General features: G+C 39.9%; 1 protein-coding gene across 2 annotated transcripts; it reads right to left on the bottom strand.

Annotated features, from left to right (window-relative positions):
* Positions 1 to 343: 343 nt before the first annotated feature.
* PLAT (plasminogen activator, tissue type) lies at positions 344 to 14,205 on the bottom strand. Of its 2 annotated transcripts, XM_014259591.2 has the most exons (14): positions 14,109 to 14,205; positions 9,655 to 9,756; positions 8,609 to 8,648; positions 8,072 to 8,203; positions 7,565 to 7,678; positions 7,049 to 7,223; positions 6,389 to 6,480; positions 5,961 to 6,135; positions 5,543 to 5,628; positions 4,913 to 5,108; positions 4,283 to 4,419; positions 4,055 to 4,195; positions 1,843 to 1,991; positions 344 to 988 (listed from the first exon to the last, which is right to left on the bottom strand). In XM_014259591.2, the coding sequence occupies exons 2-14, from the start codon at positions 9,715 to 9,717 to the stop codon at positions 830 to 832; spliced, it is 1,659 nt and encodes a 552-aa protein (XP_014115066.1). In that variant the 5' UTR covers positions 9,718 to 9,756; positions 14,109 to 14,205; the 3' UTR covers positions 344 to 829. The 2 variants fall into 2 exon arrangements, with proteins under 2 accessions (XP_014115066.1, XP_014115067.1); XM_014259592.2 differs by lacking the exon at positions 8,072 to 8,203.
* Positions 14,206 to 15,262: the final 1,057 nt, after the last annotated feature.

A 15,262-nucleotide genomic window follows, 5' to 3' on the forward strand; every position in this document is an offset into this window, starting at 1 on the left:
TTTGGCCTTTACTTGTGGATGTAAATCTAGCTACCAATATATTTGTCCTTTGTTTTGCTCTGCTGCACAGAAGAGAGAGCTTTTGCTTCATATCTGATGATAATGCATAGAAATTTAATAGTCAAAAATATGCATTGATTCTGTGGCAGATCAGGCTGCTGTTCAAATTTTTACCCATTCTATTACCAGGAGCAAAACCAAAAGAAAGAATAAAATGTCATAATAAGCGTGCCATCCTGAATTTGCTCTGAGAGTTTGAGCTTAAACTTGGTTACTTAATTGGTTCCAAACTGCAGAAGCAAGTAGTATATTAATCTGGAAATAAGTAGCCCATGTCTACAGCTTTTGTTCTTTCTATTGAAACCAGCTTAAATTACCAAGGTGACATGGTATAAGGACAGAGCTTAAGGTATTCCAATTGTACAGCAAAGTAAGGAGGGAGGTGAAGTTTTCAGGAAATTAAATGTCCCCTTCAGTTCACACCCATTCCTAAAACAGTGCAGCTGCTAAAGAGATGCATGGTGCCCAGATGTTGTCTCTTGGTTTATTCACTCGGCCAGAATTATTTTTTTTTATTGCACTTATGTGATTTGATGCAAGGTGAAAGTTTGGTGATGGTTGGGAAAAGTTTGATTAGCTTCTAATAACCTATAATAAGGAAAGAGTATTTTGAGAACATGCCCTTCCCATACATTGCAGTTTGCTTTCCTGTTGTACTAGAAGTTATAAGCATCTGGACAAACAGGAAGCCCTGTCAGCCTGCTTAAAGCACCCAGAAGGAAGCTGTGAGTGCATGGTCACAGGATTGCAAATGGTTCATTTTTCTTTCTCAGAGTTTCATGGTGTCCTGAATCCAGTCAAGATAACGATTCACATTTGTATAAACACCAGGTATGTCTTTGCGGCCACAGCCTATTCCCCAGCTGATGATTCCAATCAGATACATACGATCATCCTTCATACAGACCAGAGGTCCTCCAGAGTCACCCTACAGAGAAGTAGCAGATTAGCAACAATCTCTTCATTTGGTTTTGCATTGTTTTTCCTACCCCCATTGGCATTAGGGATGCACTAGTGTTTACAGAAATAGCCTATGCAGTATGCTCACAAAACAAGAGCATATTGCAGGCACTAAAGTGACTTTTACCCAAGTCACTTCTATGTTCCAGACTCCCTCAGTGCTCCTCTCATGGGGAGAGACACAGGAAAATGTAGCACTTAAGTGTCAAACTTTGTATGGTGCTCATTTATGAAATGCAGGTAAAATGTTGAACAAAGAGAGGAAGGCCATTATTAAAGCTCTAAAGATCCAAGGGGTTTTATACTGCTGTGTGTAACAGTAAAGCAAAATTATTAACTAGCTGTTTAAACAGAAAAGATGGGGATTCCTTTTTCCTAATGTAGCTGCTTGTTCTCTGCCATCTTTTAGACTTTCTTCTTCTTTTCTCTACTTTTCAGTAGAGGGGCAACCCCTTCCTTCTACAGAACCTCCTGCTGAGTGTTTTGCATGCTCACATAACAGAAAATACTAGGAAATGCTTGGGTGGATTTTCCTGTTCAGTTTTTTGGTATTTCCTGTATTTGGGATTTTCAGTCTGTGTTGCTCTGGTTTGATTGCTTAAGTGTTCCCTGCCTTCCCCTCCATGAAGGGTAGAGGAAGAGAAATGAAAGAGGAGCCACCAGTTCTGTTCTGTTCATGAAAAGTCTACTAGAACTGCCATGTAGGCAAATGTATAACTTCTTTAAACTATTTTCTGAAGCTTTTTGTTTAGTTAGATCAAAGTACAGAGAAAAGAAAAGAGACAAGGAAAAGAAAAAAAAGAACAACAGAATTTGGTTTACCTTGCAGGCATCATCAAGGTTTCTTGTATCTCCTGCACATAACATATTGTCTGTAACTGTCCGGTTGTCTAGATACTGTGCTGTGCACCGACTGGCTGGGAACAATCTGACATGGCCTTCCTTCAGGTGCTCTGAATAGAATGGAGAAACTGGAAGAAAAATGACAATATAAATACATATATATATATGTCTGTGTATGTATATATATATATATATAAAAAAATTTTTTTTTTTTATTTTTTTTCAATAGTTTAGGGGAGAGTGAACAGAAGTAGCTCTGGCTAAACTAAAATTTCCTTGCAGAAGGGTCTTTTTGTATCTTGGGTGTTCCACTTCGATAATCAGAACAGCTTAAATCTAGTTGAGAAAGAATATTGTTTCTTCAGCATGCTAGAGAGGTTTATGTAGGCTCCAAATTAAACACTGCTGGGTTTTTTGGGTGGATAAGTCATCTTTGCATAGTTATATCAATCAAAATGAAGTAACAGGAAATGTCTATGAAAATGCCTTAACTGTATGAAACAGGATCCTAACTTTTTAATATTAGATTTCCACTAACAAAAGTTAGATGCTTTGTCATACATAATACTGACTAACTGGTACACTTACGTTAGAATGGAAGAGATTTGGTTGGTTGATTTGGATATTGGTTTTATATCTATTTTATATAAATCTATATATATTTATTATCAGTTTTATAGCTACAATTGCACAAAACTGAAAGTTGGCAGGATTGTTGTTATTCAGTAGAGTTTTGAATTACAGTTGCAGCATCTTTTCCCTCTCAGAGTTTATCCTGTACTTCCTGTAAGCAATGTTGAGGACAATCTTTAAAAGCACTTCAAAAACACTTTATGCCACACTTACATGCGGTGTTTTTAGGTCTGTTCCAAAACCCATACGGGTCCAAACTGTGATTAGGTTTTGTATGATGGATGCTTAACAGTTTCTGTCTTACTAAGTTTACAAGTTAGAGAATTGAATGAAAATGGAAAAGGGAGAAAGTAAAATAAGAGCTGGGGGGGAGGGGGGTGTTTTTTTGCTTTATATATAGGTGTGCCTGTATATACTTTCAGGCAGCTTTTATTTCTGTTTGTCATAGCTCACTTTAGAATCAATTTAACTTGCCTTTTAATGTCTATTTGGGATTTATTTTTATTTCTTCAGCTTTTTGTTTTTTGGGGTTTTTTTTTTTGCTAATTGTTACATCCCAGGAGCTGGTGAGGAAAGTTGTTAGTAAGATGCCCTAGGATGTGACCCCTGTTTCAAGAATTGTTCTTCTACACTCTTTTGGTGTTTTGTGTACTCCAGTTACATCAGTTACATCATCCTAGTTATATCATTCCTTGTCCCCACCCAAGAGTTATGTCATCCCTATTCCCCACTCCAGTTCTAGAATGTTCCCTGCTTTTGTTTTCCCTATTGGTTCCCATTCCCCATCACTCCACCCCCAAGACCCTGGTTGGCTGTTATCCCTTGGCTCCACCTTTGTACTACCCCTGTGCCCTCAGTCCATTGGCCCTCAGTTCTGATGCTCTGCCCTTCACTGTCTGTGTATAACCTTAGTCCCTCCTTTGTTCTGGGTTTTTTTGTCCCTGGTTCCCTTCTGCGTGAAATCAATGAACTCCCCAGGAACACCATACAAAGACCCCCTCTCGTACTTATCCATTGACTCTCAGACAACATCACGGTGTGTGAGTGCTTGGTGCTCAGAGCTATCCCTTCCCAGCGGAGACATGAAGCTCTCGGGAAGGCGGTGGCTTCGGCAGCTCCTGCTGCACTGCCACAGCTAATCTCTATAGCCAACGCCTCTTTGAGAATAATGCATCAATCTGCAACTGTATGGTATATCAAGCCTTGACAGAAATGGGTTTCTGTCCAAATTACAGTATCTAAATGTACTGAGTACAGCAGGTTTGGCGGCCCTGATTGCAAATCTTATGTCTTTCCTACCTCATTCGCTGTGCCTTTTTTTTTTTTTAGTTTTGTACTGTGGAGAGTATCAAGGAAGTCTCTACTATACAACTGACAGGACTCAGATGAATAACTTACAGCAAAACTTGGTTTTGAATAACTCCTACTTCAGCATACATTTTGTAGTGCTCATATAAGCCAATATGATACATTACACATTCAGTGATGCTAAAGGCTTGAATTCTTTGAGGGCAGAGGACTCAAGCTCTGGACATGTAGACATGTATCTTGTACTTACATTCTTCATTTTTTCCATAACCAGAGATCTCACATTCAGTCCAGTCAGGCAGCTGCAGCTCTGGCATGGGGAGGCAGGCAGCACGGACAGTGCTTGTTTCAACAGCACAGTCTTCTGCATCTGAATTCAACTGCAACAGAGCTGAACAAGGAAAAAAGATCCCCACTTCATCAATCCCAAACTTGAGCCAACCATGACCTTCAATCATAAGGTCAGGAAAGTTCTTACCAATATCATTGTTGAAATTTTCTGAGTCAAATCTCTGATGCACAGTGTACTTCTTCACTTGAAACTTCTGTTCATTTTCCTCGGGAGTTGCTCGGGAAGTCCTACCCAGCACAATCTTCAGCTGATTTGTACTAAAGCTGAAGAACAAGAGAGTCCCTATTCCTGTTAACTAGAGTGGACCCTCCCCTTGAAGATGTGCCGTTGGAAGGTCTGGGGTTTTTTTAATTTTAGCTCTATTACTACTTTGTTACCCAGGCAGCTTAACTTCAAAGTGACCTATTTGCCGTCATTTTTGTTCTATATGCTTACAGCCATCAGGGCAAAGCTCCTCTGCCAGCCCCTTGCTGTTCTCAAGTTTCAGATGGTTCTGCATGTGTATTGACAACTTTGTTCTTGAGGTATCTGATACTCTCCTGTGGTACCTTAATGCCATCCTGTTAGTTTGCCCAATTAAATGCCTCTCTGTAATGTTCAACACAATTAACTATAATCTTTAGTGCATCATTTAGTGCATTTTTACTGGGATAAAGAGGGGTTTTTCCAAGTCTTTTACCCTTCCAGTAAAGCTATACTGGATGCTTCTATTTTCCAGACTTTTTTCCCCCAGATAGTACTGAATCCTCAACTTACCCTTCCTCAAAACAGTGAGCAGCTGACAAAACCCAGCAGGAACTGATCAGAATTCCTCCACAGAGGAAGTGCTCTCCAGGCACGCGGTGATACTTCACAAAGATGGCAGCTTGCCATGGGTGAGCTGCAATGTCTGTATAGGAACCACCTTTAATCCTGTACTGGCGTACTCTGCGCTGCCGTAAGCCACAGGTGGCTGTGGATGAAACCCAGAAATAGAATTTTTATTCAGGCACTCTTGCTTTGAGTTAGGGTTAAGAGCCTGCTAGTCACCAGTCCATGGTGAAGCAGGCTGCCGTGAACTGTTCAGTATTTGACTCATCCCTGTTTCCTAGGAAACTTGTATTCTGATTTGAAAAATACAGTAAGGAAACCCTTTCCTGTCCTCCATTTCTACAATCTTCCCTTCTGGTAGAGCAAAAGGCACTTCTGTGAGAGTGGAGCTACAGAATGTCTTTCAGCTCCAAAAATCTCTTTTTTGTTTGTTTGTTTACCTCCAGCTCTTTTTTTAGTGGAAGATGCTTGAGTGTAATACAGCTTTTTTTCTCCAGATCTTATTTTAATACAGATGGCATGCAGGACAGTAATGCTTCCAAGAAAGAGAAGAACCAGGAGTGCTGGTGTCCTTACAGCAAGTAGGCACATTGCAGTACTCCCATGTGAGCCGATTTCCTTTCAGGACATGGCACCAGGGCTTGCTGTCATTATCAGGATTCCTGCAGCATAGAGAAGAGCTATTTGTATTATCAGATCTATAGAGACCTAAAGGTATCAGACTATGCCCTGAGTGTATTCTTTTTGATTTTTCTAGAGATACAGAGGGCCCTAAGGGCCCATGAAATTTGCACTTGAGGAGTCTAATCTTAGAGAAGCATAAATAGGTCAGGTGGAATAAAAATACTATTGGGAGTGAGTTTCATTGCCACCAGTAATTTTGTGTATTTCCTGTGCTTTACTAGTCCATGTAAAAGACTAGAGCCTTGCCTTAAGAGTACTACAAAACAGTTTGAGTTTTTTTTTTTTTTTAATTCTATAACCAACTACATACCTGCAGAAATTGTGACTACCAAGACCCAGCCGGTAAGCATCTCTTCTCCAAGCAGTATATAGCTTGTTGACAAGGATTTGAGAATTCCACTTCAAACAGGTAGCTCCAGAACTGGTAACACTGTGGCTGCCACGGTAATCTGTGCCTCGTCCAGATCTGCAGTTGGTGTTCCTAACTTCAGTAAGAAAGCTGCACATTAAATGATTGATGCTAACCTGTCAGTTGTTCTTAGGTGTGATTTCTGTCAAGGCATCTATATATTACCTCTATGTGTCTCATTCTCTCAGTGTCATAAATACTAAAAATCTCTAAAATGATATAACACGAGAGTCTCACCTTTTTGGGCTACAAAAATAGCCCAAGAGAACCCTTATATATGCAGTGAATAATGGAAATTCCAAAGTAATTTCCCTGTCCCCTGCATGTACCTTTTGAACAGGAGGGCACACTGCAGTGCTCCCAGGCGTACCTTCCCCCTTTGTAGATATAGCACCAAGGTCTGGAATCCTCATCTGGGTTTCTGAAAGAGTTACAATAGATATCATTATAAAGCTATTGTCAGTAGTGTCATGTAGGCCATCTAATTTGCTAACAGTCCTGCTCTGCAGTGAAGATGTGGACTGAACCATCAGAAGTTGCTAGAATTCCTATTTTAATTATAAAGCTGTGGAGTACATTGAGGTGACGATGAGATGGCCAGTAGCTAGCAGGAGTGTTTGTGCATGCTTGTGAAGTTTAGGTCATGTACAGGAAGCACTGTATTTTTAGTTTTGATCAGGATTTGAAGTTGTAGGAAACTGAATTACAAATGGAGTTTAGGGAGGACTGAGAAGGGGCAAGGGAAAGACTGTGGGGTGAGAGATACTTGCATGATGTAGTCTGCCATAAACATCCAGTCTAGGAAGATCTGAAGTTCAGATATGTCTTACAGACGTTGCAATTACTGCTCACGGGCTGCACAGTATCTTCCCCTGTGCCGAGTGCTCTCTGCTTGGTATCGGACTACAACAAGCAGCCATTCTTTTGCTCCAGGCTCTTAGAACAGGCTGATTCCTGTGGCTCTGACCTGTAAGTCATCAGCCCCTCACCTGCAATAGTTGTGATTGCCCAATCCCAGCTCAGCAGCATCCGCTCTTTGGCCGCTGTACATCCAGTCCACCAAGCTATTGCTATTCCAATTTAAACATTCAGTTCCACTCTCTGTCATGCTCCAGGTACCCCTATATGTTACTCCAGTGTCTTTGTAGCATTTAACTTCAGTGTCTGAACAAAAGGGAACAAAATGTAAGAACAACATCCCAATTCTTTCACTGCTTCTCTGTTCTTTTTAAACTTGGTTTTCAGATCTAGTCTAGTAAGTCAGTGAAAATGGCGTGTCAGGCAGACAGTAAACATATATGACAGTCTTCAGTTACAAAATTCATAGTTTTATTAAGGGACACCTAGAACAACCCAGGTGTCCTTAAAGCATTAGCTTTAGAATAAAAAAAGACAACTTATTAGAGAGCTTAGCCTTCAGCAGAAGCTTCTGGGTACCTCATCCTTGTGCACTGCACAGCTAACACCGATAGCATTGTTCACAGTAGTTGATGTGGTATACTCACCTATTTCACACTGCTTCCCCGAGAAACCTTGGTGGCACTGGCAGATGAAGAGCTGTGGGGAGTAATATGCCTGTGAACATTGGCCCCCATTGTAGCATTTATTTCTAGTGCAGGCTGTGGAATAAGCAAAAGCCAGGAAATACTGTTAGATTTCACAGAAGCAAGAAGCTGGCAATGTATATACATCTCTCATTTTCCTGTCAGTCTCCTCTAGTCTGTTCTGTTTTTCTCTACCTACCTATTGCCATGTGCTTACAGCCTTTTTGTGTAGTTCTTCCATTATTTCTTCATTTCATTCTCTCCATATATTCTATTTGACTTCCTCAGCTCCATGCCCACTCCTACTTAGTAGTGCCCAAGACAGTGTACACTGCTATTTTCATTTCTATCCTCTTCTATTCCCAGACAAATTTTCTGTGAAGTAACTCTGGCCCTGACAGTGGAGTTCTTTAGGATGACTAGATGGAAAATCTCTCACCATTTCCTTTTTTTCTTTGTCACACTTACCTCTGACAGGCACAGTGTGGCAGCGACTCTGACCACTGTCACACCTACAGTATTCTATTCTGCTCCCTGAAAGCCTCAGCCAGGTCCCCCTGGGTTGGTAAATTTCTGCAGATGAATTATCTGTGCAAATGGCTGTAATCAGAGAAAGGAAATCCTCATTTAGAGATTCAGGGAAAAGACCTGGCTGAGCAAAACGACTCCCTTCTATTTCCAGGAGAAAAGTATCTGTGATGGGAGCATCTGTCTTACGGGTTGCCCTTCTTCCTTCTCAGACCACAACTGTCCCATCTCTCTTGCTGCTATGCTGCTGGATGTACTGTTCCACTATTGACTTGCCTCTTTTTCTTTTTCTTCTTTTTCAAGAAGAGCAGAGGGAGGGAAAACTTTGTTGTGGATTGTATTAATGGCCTGGTATTTTGCCTTCTGAATCTCTCATCCACATAACCATGACAAAAAGCTTTCAGGCTCTGTTTCTTCAGCATCAGTTGCTTTCCCCTCCCATGTTCATAATGCACGGTTGTAGTTGGCCTGGCTTACCTCTAGATCTGGCTCCACGTTTGAAACGCACGTGTAAGCCCTGCGAGTAAAGAAGGTTAATTATGTGAGTAACTGCTCTCTTAAAAAAGATGAGCAAACAAGTACTTCCAAAGAGTCAGTCCTTTTTTTGAGGTTATGTAAATCAGGGAAGCTCTGAGGAAGTGTCTGCCCTCTTGTCAGACAATGAAAAGTGCCTCTAGTACCTTAGTATGTATTCCTAAGAATTGTAAATAGTTGCCATGGATTACCAGGTGATTGCTTGTCATCTGAGTGACACGAACTTGGGATGTGCTGTACTCACATTGTGTGTTAAGTCATTATCTGCTCTTGGGGCATTGCAAATGCTAACTAAAGCTTGTCAGCTTTCTGCTGCTTGAAGGAGGTTCAAGCAAATAATTTCCAAGGTAAAGTCAACAAGCAGTTATTTTTGCTCACTGACATGCAGTTTCCCCATAAAAGTTTGTAGATTGATTATCTTTAAGAGATATGTCTTCTGCAGCCAATTAAATGAAATATTTTGGATAAAGTTTCATGGAAGAAACCAGTTTAGAAAGGTTCTTCAATTAGGCCACAAGAGAAAGAAGGTCAAAAGAAAGAGGAAGGGTGGGGTAGCAATTTTTTGAAAAAGGGAGTAAACGTTTTAGAATTGTATAACATTTACTCAAGCTGTGTGCAGTCTGAGGCTTAAAGTGAGGAGACAAGGGAAGCAGTGATGTGCACTTTGAAGCGAGAGTAGTGGTGAAGATGATGACCACAGAAAATGAAAGGCTGGTTACAATGGAACTCATTAATAACAGTGAAGGGTAACAGTGAACAGATACACTGAGAATACCTGGAGAAGACTTTCTTACTTAAATGGAAACCAGCCAGGATAACACATAGCACATCCACAAAAAGAAGTAGACTACTTTGTAACATTTTTCTTCCTCTGATTTCTAGTGAACTAAGCAGATTCTCCTCCTGCCTGACGCAGACAGCTGGAGTAAGGTAAGGTAAGGAAGTGCTGCTGAAAATACAGGAAGATGGCAAGAGAATTAGCCTCATACCTGGCACTGGGCAGTCATAATTGCTCCCACCAGCACAAGAAGACATGGGAGTTTGCCTTCCATTCTGAGTGTATTCCACGTCAGCACCAAATCTCAAATTATCTGTAGGGACAAAAAATACGAAGTTGAACAAAGGAAGTGTACAGTGTGAATGGAGTTCAAGGTGTAACTTTAAATGAAAGTTTTAAATTATGAAAATTCTTTTTATACATTTTCAACCTGTTGCTTCTCAGCTGTCTGGTCTAACTGTCCTGGTCTTCCTGGGAAAACTGTCAGGCTGGACTTGTGCAGGTCCAGATGTGCTGTTACTTGATAAACTTAGAAACTTGATAAGCTGAAGCACACTCTTTTATGTCTGGAGGAAACTGAAGAGTATTTCTTGGGGAGTAAGACAGAAATAGATTCCAAGTATTTTTTCCCTAAATTGCAGGATGCCAACAGTACCATGTGTACTATTAGAAAGATGGGCTTGTCTGATGATGCAGTGTAATGGTGATTTGAATGCGCTAACTGAGATTCATATTACTGACACCTACTTAAGAGATCTCTTGCAGAGTCACAGAGTCTGCTGAAGGGTCATTTTGTAGTAACAGTGGTTTAAGAGGATTTCCATTTTTTTTTGTATGACTGCTGCTTTAGGTGAGAGTGAAGGCTTATCTCTTGTGTAGAGGATGTGTAGGCAAGATGACTTTGCTTGATGATAGGTGAGGACAGTACTGCTGTGTCTCATATTTTCAATATTTCTACTGCTTCTCCCCAACTAAGCTTTTAGCTTTTACTATTATCATATGCTTTTGCTAAAAAGGCAGAGTATGGCAGTTTTGTTCTGATAGTCTCATTTATTTGTTGCAGCATCTTTCTGTATGTCACTTCTTTGCAGTCACAACTATACATTATTCCCTCTAATCCCTTCAGCAGATTTACACTTCAAAGCCCTCCTCAGTCCGCCAGGAAGAGTTTCTACCTTCTCAAAATCAATTTACATAGTCTGACTCCTATATCAGTACTCTTGGAAGAGAACATTCATTGATCCCTAGTGGGAGATTGTGAAGGTATGTTGTAGATGTGGTGAAACCCCCCTGCTTTGAACAAGTCCCACACCATTTTCTCTCTTCCTTTTAAAATATAATGCCTCCTATACAAACCAAGAGCTGGGAGTGAGATAAGAGTAGCAGGCACAAGATACAGGGAAGAAGATACAATTTAATTTCCAGTCTCTAGGATTACCCTGAAGTTCCAAATATTTGAAATAATATTCAGGCACTGTTGCCTACACTATCATCTTTTTATCATCTATGTTATATGTATAAAGCTAACACAATTATTTGAGAAAACTGCTACTTCCAGGAATCATGAGCTCAGACTCTGTTTATATAAAGCCAGAGAAGGCATCTGGATAACAGCTGGTGAAATTGGAGTATGATATATGAGTCATAAATTTGGATTCAAGGCTAACATGGAGAAAGACTGTGGTTTTTTAGTTTTGTTTTTTAGTTTTTAGGGTTTTTTTTTTAGTTTAGTTTTTAGTTTTTAGTTTTTTAGTTTGTTGGTTTTTATGTTTGTTTGGTTGGTTTGGTTCTTTTTCTGTTTCTGTGTTTTAAAATTTGTTTAAAGCAAAAGGCATGAACAGTCCAGTTTCTGAAGCACAACCAAGAGTACAGCAGGATAATTTAGGATGTGATTTCTCATCATTAGGCTGCAAAAAGAGGGGACTTAAGTTTCAAGTCAGACTGAAAAGATTCACAAGAACATCCTCTGAGAACCTTAATTACTCCATGCTTTATTTTTGGGTCACATCTTGATGATAAAATCCTTATAATTTGGAGCATCTCTTAGTGATTTGTATTAGTCTGTAGATTTCACAGTACACTTTTTATATATTTTCAAGCCATTTTTCACCTCTTAGGAAACATTTTGCATTGTATAACAAGCCTTTTTAAAAGCAGTACAAGTTATTTCCAAATAGACATTAGCTTCAATTGAATCTGAACTAAATCAGCAGCATTCCCAAAGCTGAAGTGAATAATCTGAACCACTATCCAGTCACTTGGTTTCTGCTGTAACCCTGTGTTACAGTATCCTTACTCCCTGTGCTGTGGCTCATTATTACAGCTATGCAGGCTTGTGTTCTGAATCCCACAGTGGCAGTGTTTTAACTTGCTAATTATTGGTATCACTGGTGATCTTTGTTGTTATCTGAAGGCTTGAAGTTCTTACAACTGTAAGAAACAAGATTCTGGTAGCTAAGATGCTTTCAAGGAAAGCTTTGTTCAGTGAAACTACTTAGATCTACTTAGATCTTAGTTGAGCTGCCTTGTTAGAATTTCTGCCTGGGAAGCACAGTAAAGAACTGTTGAGATCTTATTTCTGAGGAACCTGCTAAGATGCCCCAGTGAATATACACACACACACACCCACACACACACCACACCCACACACCCACACACCTATATATATATTTTTTTTTTTTTAATTTTTTTTTTTTTTTGTGGGAGGACAGGTACATAAAACCACCAGGGAACTGTAGATCATTTTCAGGCAGTACCCAGAAACATCTTTTAAACTTAAAAATGTCTTTTTTATTTTTTCTTTGCCTGGAAGTCTGACATGAGGAGTCTCTATTTAAAAAGCCACCTGCATGGCTTAATCAAGTTTATCTCATATATTCACCTGTACAAGTAGGTTCTAGCCTTACACAGCATGTGTTTATACTGCAAAATGCTGTAGATAGTCTCTCTAAAGTTGTTTTGCATCAGATGCCACATCCTAGCCTGTTTAGGCTATCTTAGCTTATAATGCTCTAGCCTTTCCCCCACTTCTCCCCTTCTCCCTGTGGGATACCTATCCTTCCTCTGAGGGCTACTGTCCCACTGTTCATGGAAAACTGGTAACAGATGTCACCATATGTTTATTTTTGATTTTGGGAAAGGTACAACTTAGGCCAGTCAATTGAAATGTCTTGAATGATAAGCTCCATCAAATTGAAATCATATGGCTGTTTGAAAAGTATGTTTACAAGGCTCCAAGCATAAACCTGCAAGCAATGGCAGGGGTCTCATAAACAGTGTGTGCCTTCTGATCTCAGCCTATGTTTCCTTTCTGATCAAAAATATTACACCAACAAGTCAAAGACCTAGATGTAATATTCTGACATTTTGATCCTACGCTTTCAAGTACATTAGGACATAATATGTCCTAATATGTGATATGCCCTAATATCATAATATGTGATACCCTAAATTTGTCTCTTTTTGCTGGAGCATCATCAGCAGGAACATTTAAAATCCCACATATTAACCTATTATTACTAACAGCCTTTCTAAGTAGTAATAATGTTACCATTATCTTACCAATGTGGAATAAGACCTAAGAAAACCCTCTAACTTATCATGTGTGAACAAAAAGTCATTAATCATAGAATCATTTAGGTTGGAAAAGACCTTTAAGATCATCGAGTCCAACTGTAAAACTAACATTGCCAAATCCACCACTAAACCATGTCTGTAAGTGTGACATCTGTAGATACAAAAATTAAAAGTAGCTCTCTTTCCTCCCAATGACATAATGCATCCATTCCAAAATACGTTGTTTCTGAATCTATAGCACTAATAGCTTTCTTGATGATGATAAGCTATCTTGATTTAGTTGAAGCCTTCTGGATAAAGCATTTCTGTGTCCCTTTTCTGAACTGAGCAGACCAATAGCAGATTTGAATATATATTATATAATATATATATATAATATATATATATTATATAATATATGTTAAATATATAACAAGTTTTTGGGGGAAAGAGAAAAAAACTCAAAAGAAAACAAAAAATAAGATGCTATAGCCTTTGAAGACATTGGAGGAAATTAATTACTCAAAGTCTTGCTTTGTTTATGGAATCATTCTCAGTATTTCCTGTGGTTTTGGCCACCTTTAAGGAGAAGCATATTTAGGGAGAACTAAAGATGACCCACCCTCTTCCTCCTCTGTGTCCCCCCATTATCATGCTTTGGAACCTGGGGTGAAAGGCATAGTCTGATCTCCTCCAGAAGACCAGACTGTACCTTTCACGCCAGGGAAGATTCGATAAATTCTCCTTTTGCAGCTTGTTCTCTATGTCTCCGTACCTTACCATCAAGATATTTGTCCATATCTCTTCCTTTAAGTTCTTCTGCTAATGTCCTTTGTGCAGGACACTCGTCCTTGCTTAAACGGTCAGAGCCCAAGGCTGTCAGCCCTTTCCCTGGAAAGTTCCATCTTTCTTGAAACAACGGAAAGTTAGCAGCTTTACCCACACTATGAATCTCTTCAAAAGCAGGAAGGCAATAGCTCAGTTAGTTAACTATCATGGTGCTTCAGTGGGATTTATTAAATAATAATATTTAATAGTATTTAATGACAGTGCCATTGATGTCGAAAACAGGAAATACCCTTTTTGAAACAGGTGCAGAGTAGTGCCTACCTTTTTGCTTTTTCTCTTCTGTATTCTCTTGATGATTTTCTTTCCAGACCAGTCTGTGTTTGTGTTTCCTGTGTCTCTGCTCTGATCTCTCTGTAGCGCCACTCGAGGGGGTGGAGACTCCCTGGGCCTTGGGGCGTGCTGTCTGCATCCCACCCCTTCCCGAGCATCTAGGGGATGGTCCAGGCAGGCGGATGGCGTCCGCATTGTCGGGGAGGGAGCCTGTGCGGGACGGGAGGGAAGCTGCTTGCTGGCATGCTGCTGGGTTTTAGAGACAGTTTGTTTTGTTCTTTCTCTTTTCCAGTCAGAGAGCAGATTCAGTCTTCAAAACATTTTTTCCCCATTGAACACCTTACTGTTCAATGACAGACTAGTATGTGTCCCTTACAGTGAACTGTCCTGTCCCATTATGCTTCTAGGAGTGTGAATGAATGCATAGCTGTGTTATTTATAACATAATTAGAAGTCTGCTGTATGTAGACTTAGTCCTAATAATGAGAAACTCCTGTTTCAAGCACAAGTGTGCTGTACTCCTAATTAAGATGTTTGGCAGAGAGGCCCTGACCCGCATGTAGAGCAAAGCATGCCCTGAACAGAGCCATAGAAGAAACAGCCAGGGGAGCTTGCAAATTAAACGAGAAAAACTTCTAATGAGCTTCAGATACAAATAAGGAACAACATGTTGAGTGCCAGAGTTAAATGTTCACTGATACTACTCATACTAGAAAATGAAGATCTACTCACCAGGATGTGGTCATGAGGTATTCAGTTATCAAAGTGTGGCAGATAAATGTGATGATCAGTTTTAGAGCTGATCTTAGGGCACTGTTATGAAAACAGTCAGTGGTGCAATTGTTACAGCAATGAATGTGTCCTACCTACATGGAACTGATTCACTAGCAATCAGGCTCCTGACAGAATTTAGTGTAAGATGTAAGAACCAGTATGTGAGGGACCTCCATTTTCAGGAAGCAGTTGCATGGAATCTTCATTTGGAAAGCACGGCACTAGTTATTTTGCATGATGGTAAAGACGAAACACTGGGTACTCTGCATATTTAGCTTTTCTCTGCATGGAGATCTATGTCAAGATTATCAAATGTATTTCTCCATGAGTCATGGTGCTGGTGATAACATTACTGCCATAAATCTGATTTA

This window comes from Pseudopodoces humilis, chromosome 30, assembly GCF_049639895.1.
Source record: "Pseudopodoces humilis isolate 2021_Gansu_Grassland_sample_001 chromosome 30, ASM4963989v1, whole genome shotgun sequence".
NCBI classification, from domain to species: Eukaryota; Metazoa; Chordata; class Aves; order Passeriformes; family Paridae; genus Pseudopodoces; species Pseudopodoces humilis.

Excerpts from the sequence above, each read along its gene's own strand:
- PLAT (XM_014259591.2), bottom strand. The coding sequence starts at position 9,717 with ATGGAAGGCAAACTCCCATGTCTTCTTGTGCTGGTGGGAGCAATTATG. Across the intron at positions 6,481-7,048 it reads GGCAATCACAACTATTGCAG|AAACCCAGATGAGGATTCCA; the intron begins GTGAGGGGCTGA and ends TAACTCTTTCAG. Across the intron at positions 5,109-5,542 it reads CTGCAATGTGCCTACTTGCT|CCACCTGTGGCTTACGGCAG; the intron begins GTAAGGACACCA and ends TTTCATCCACAG.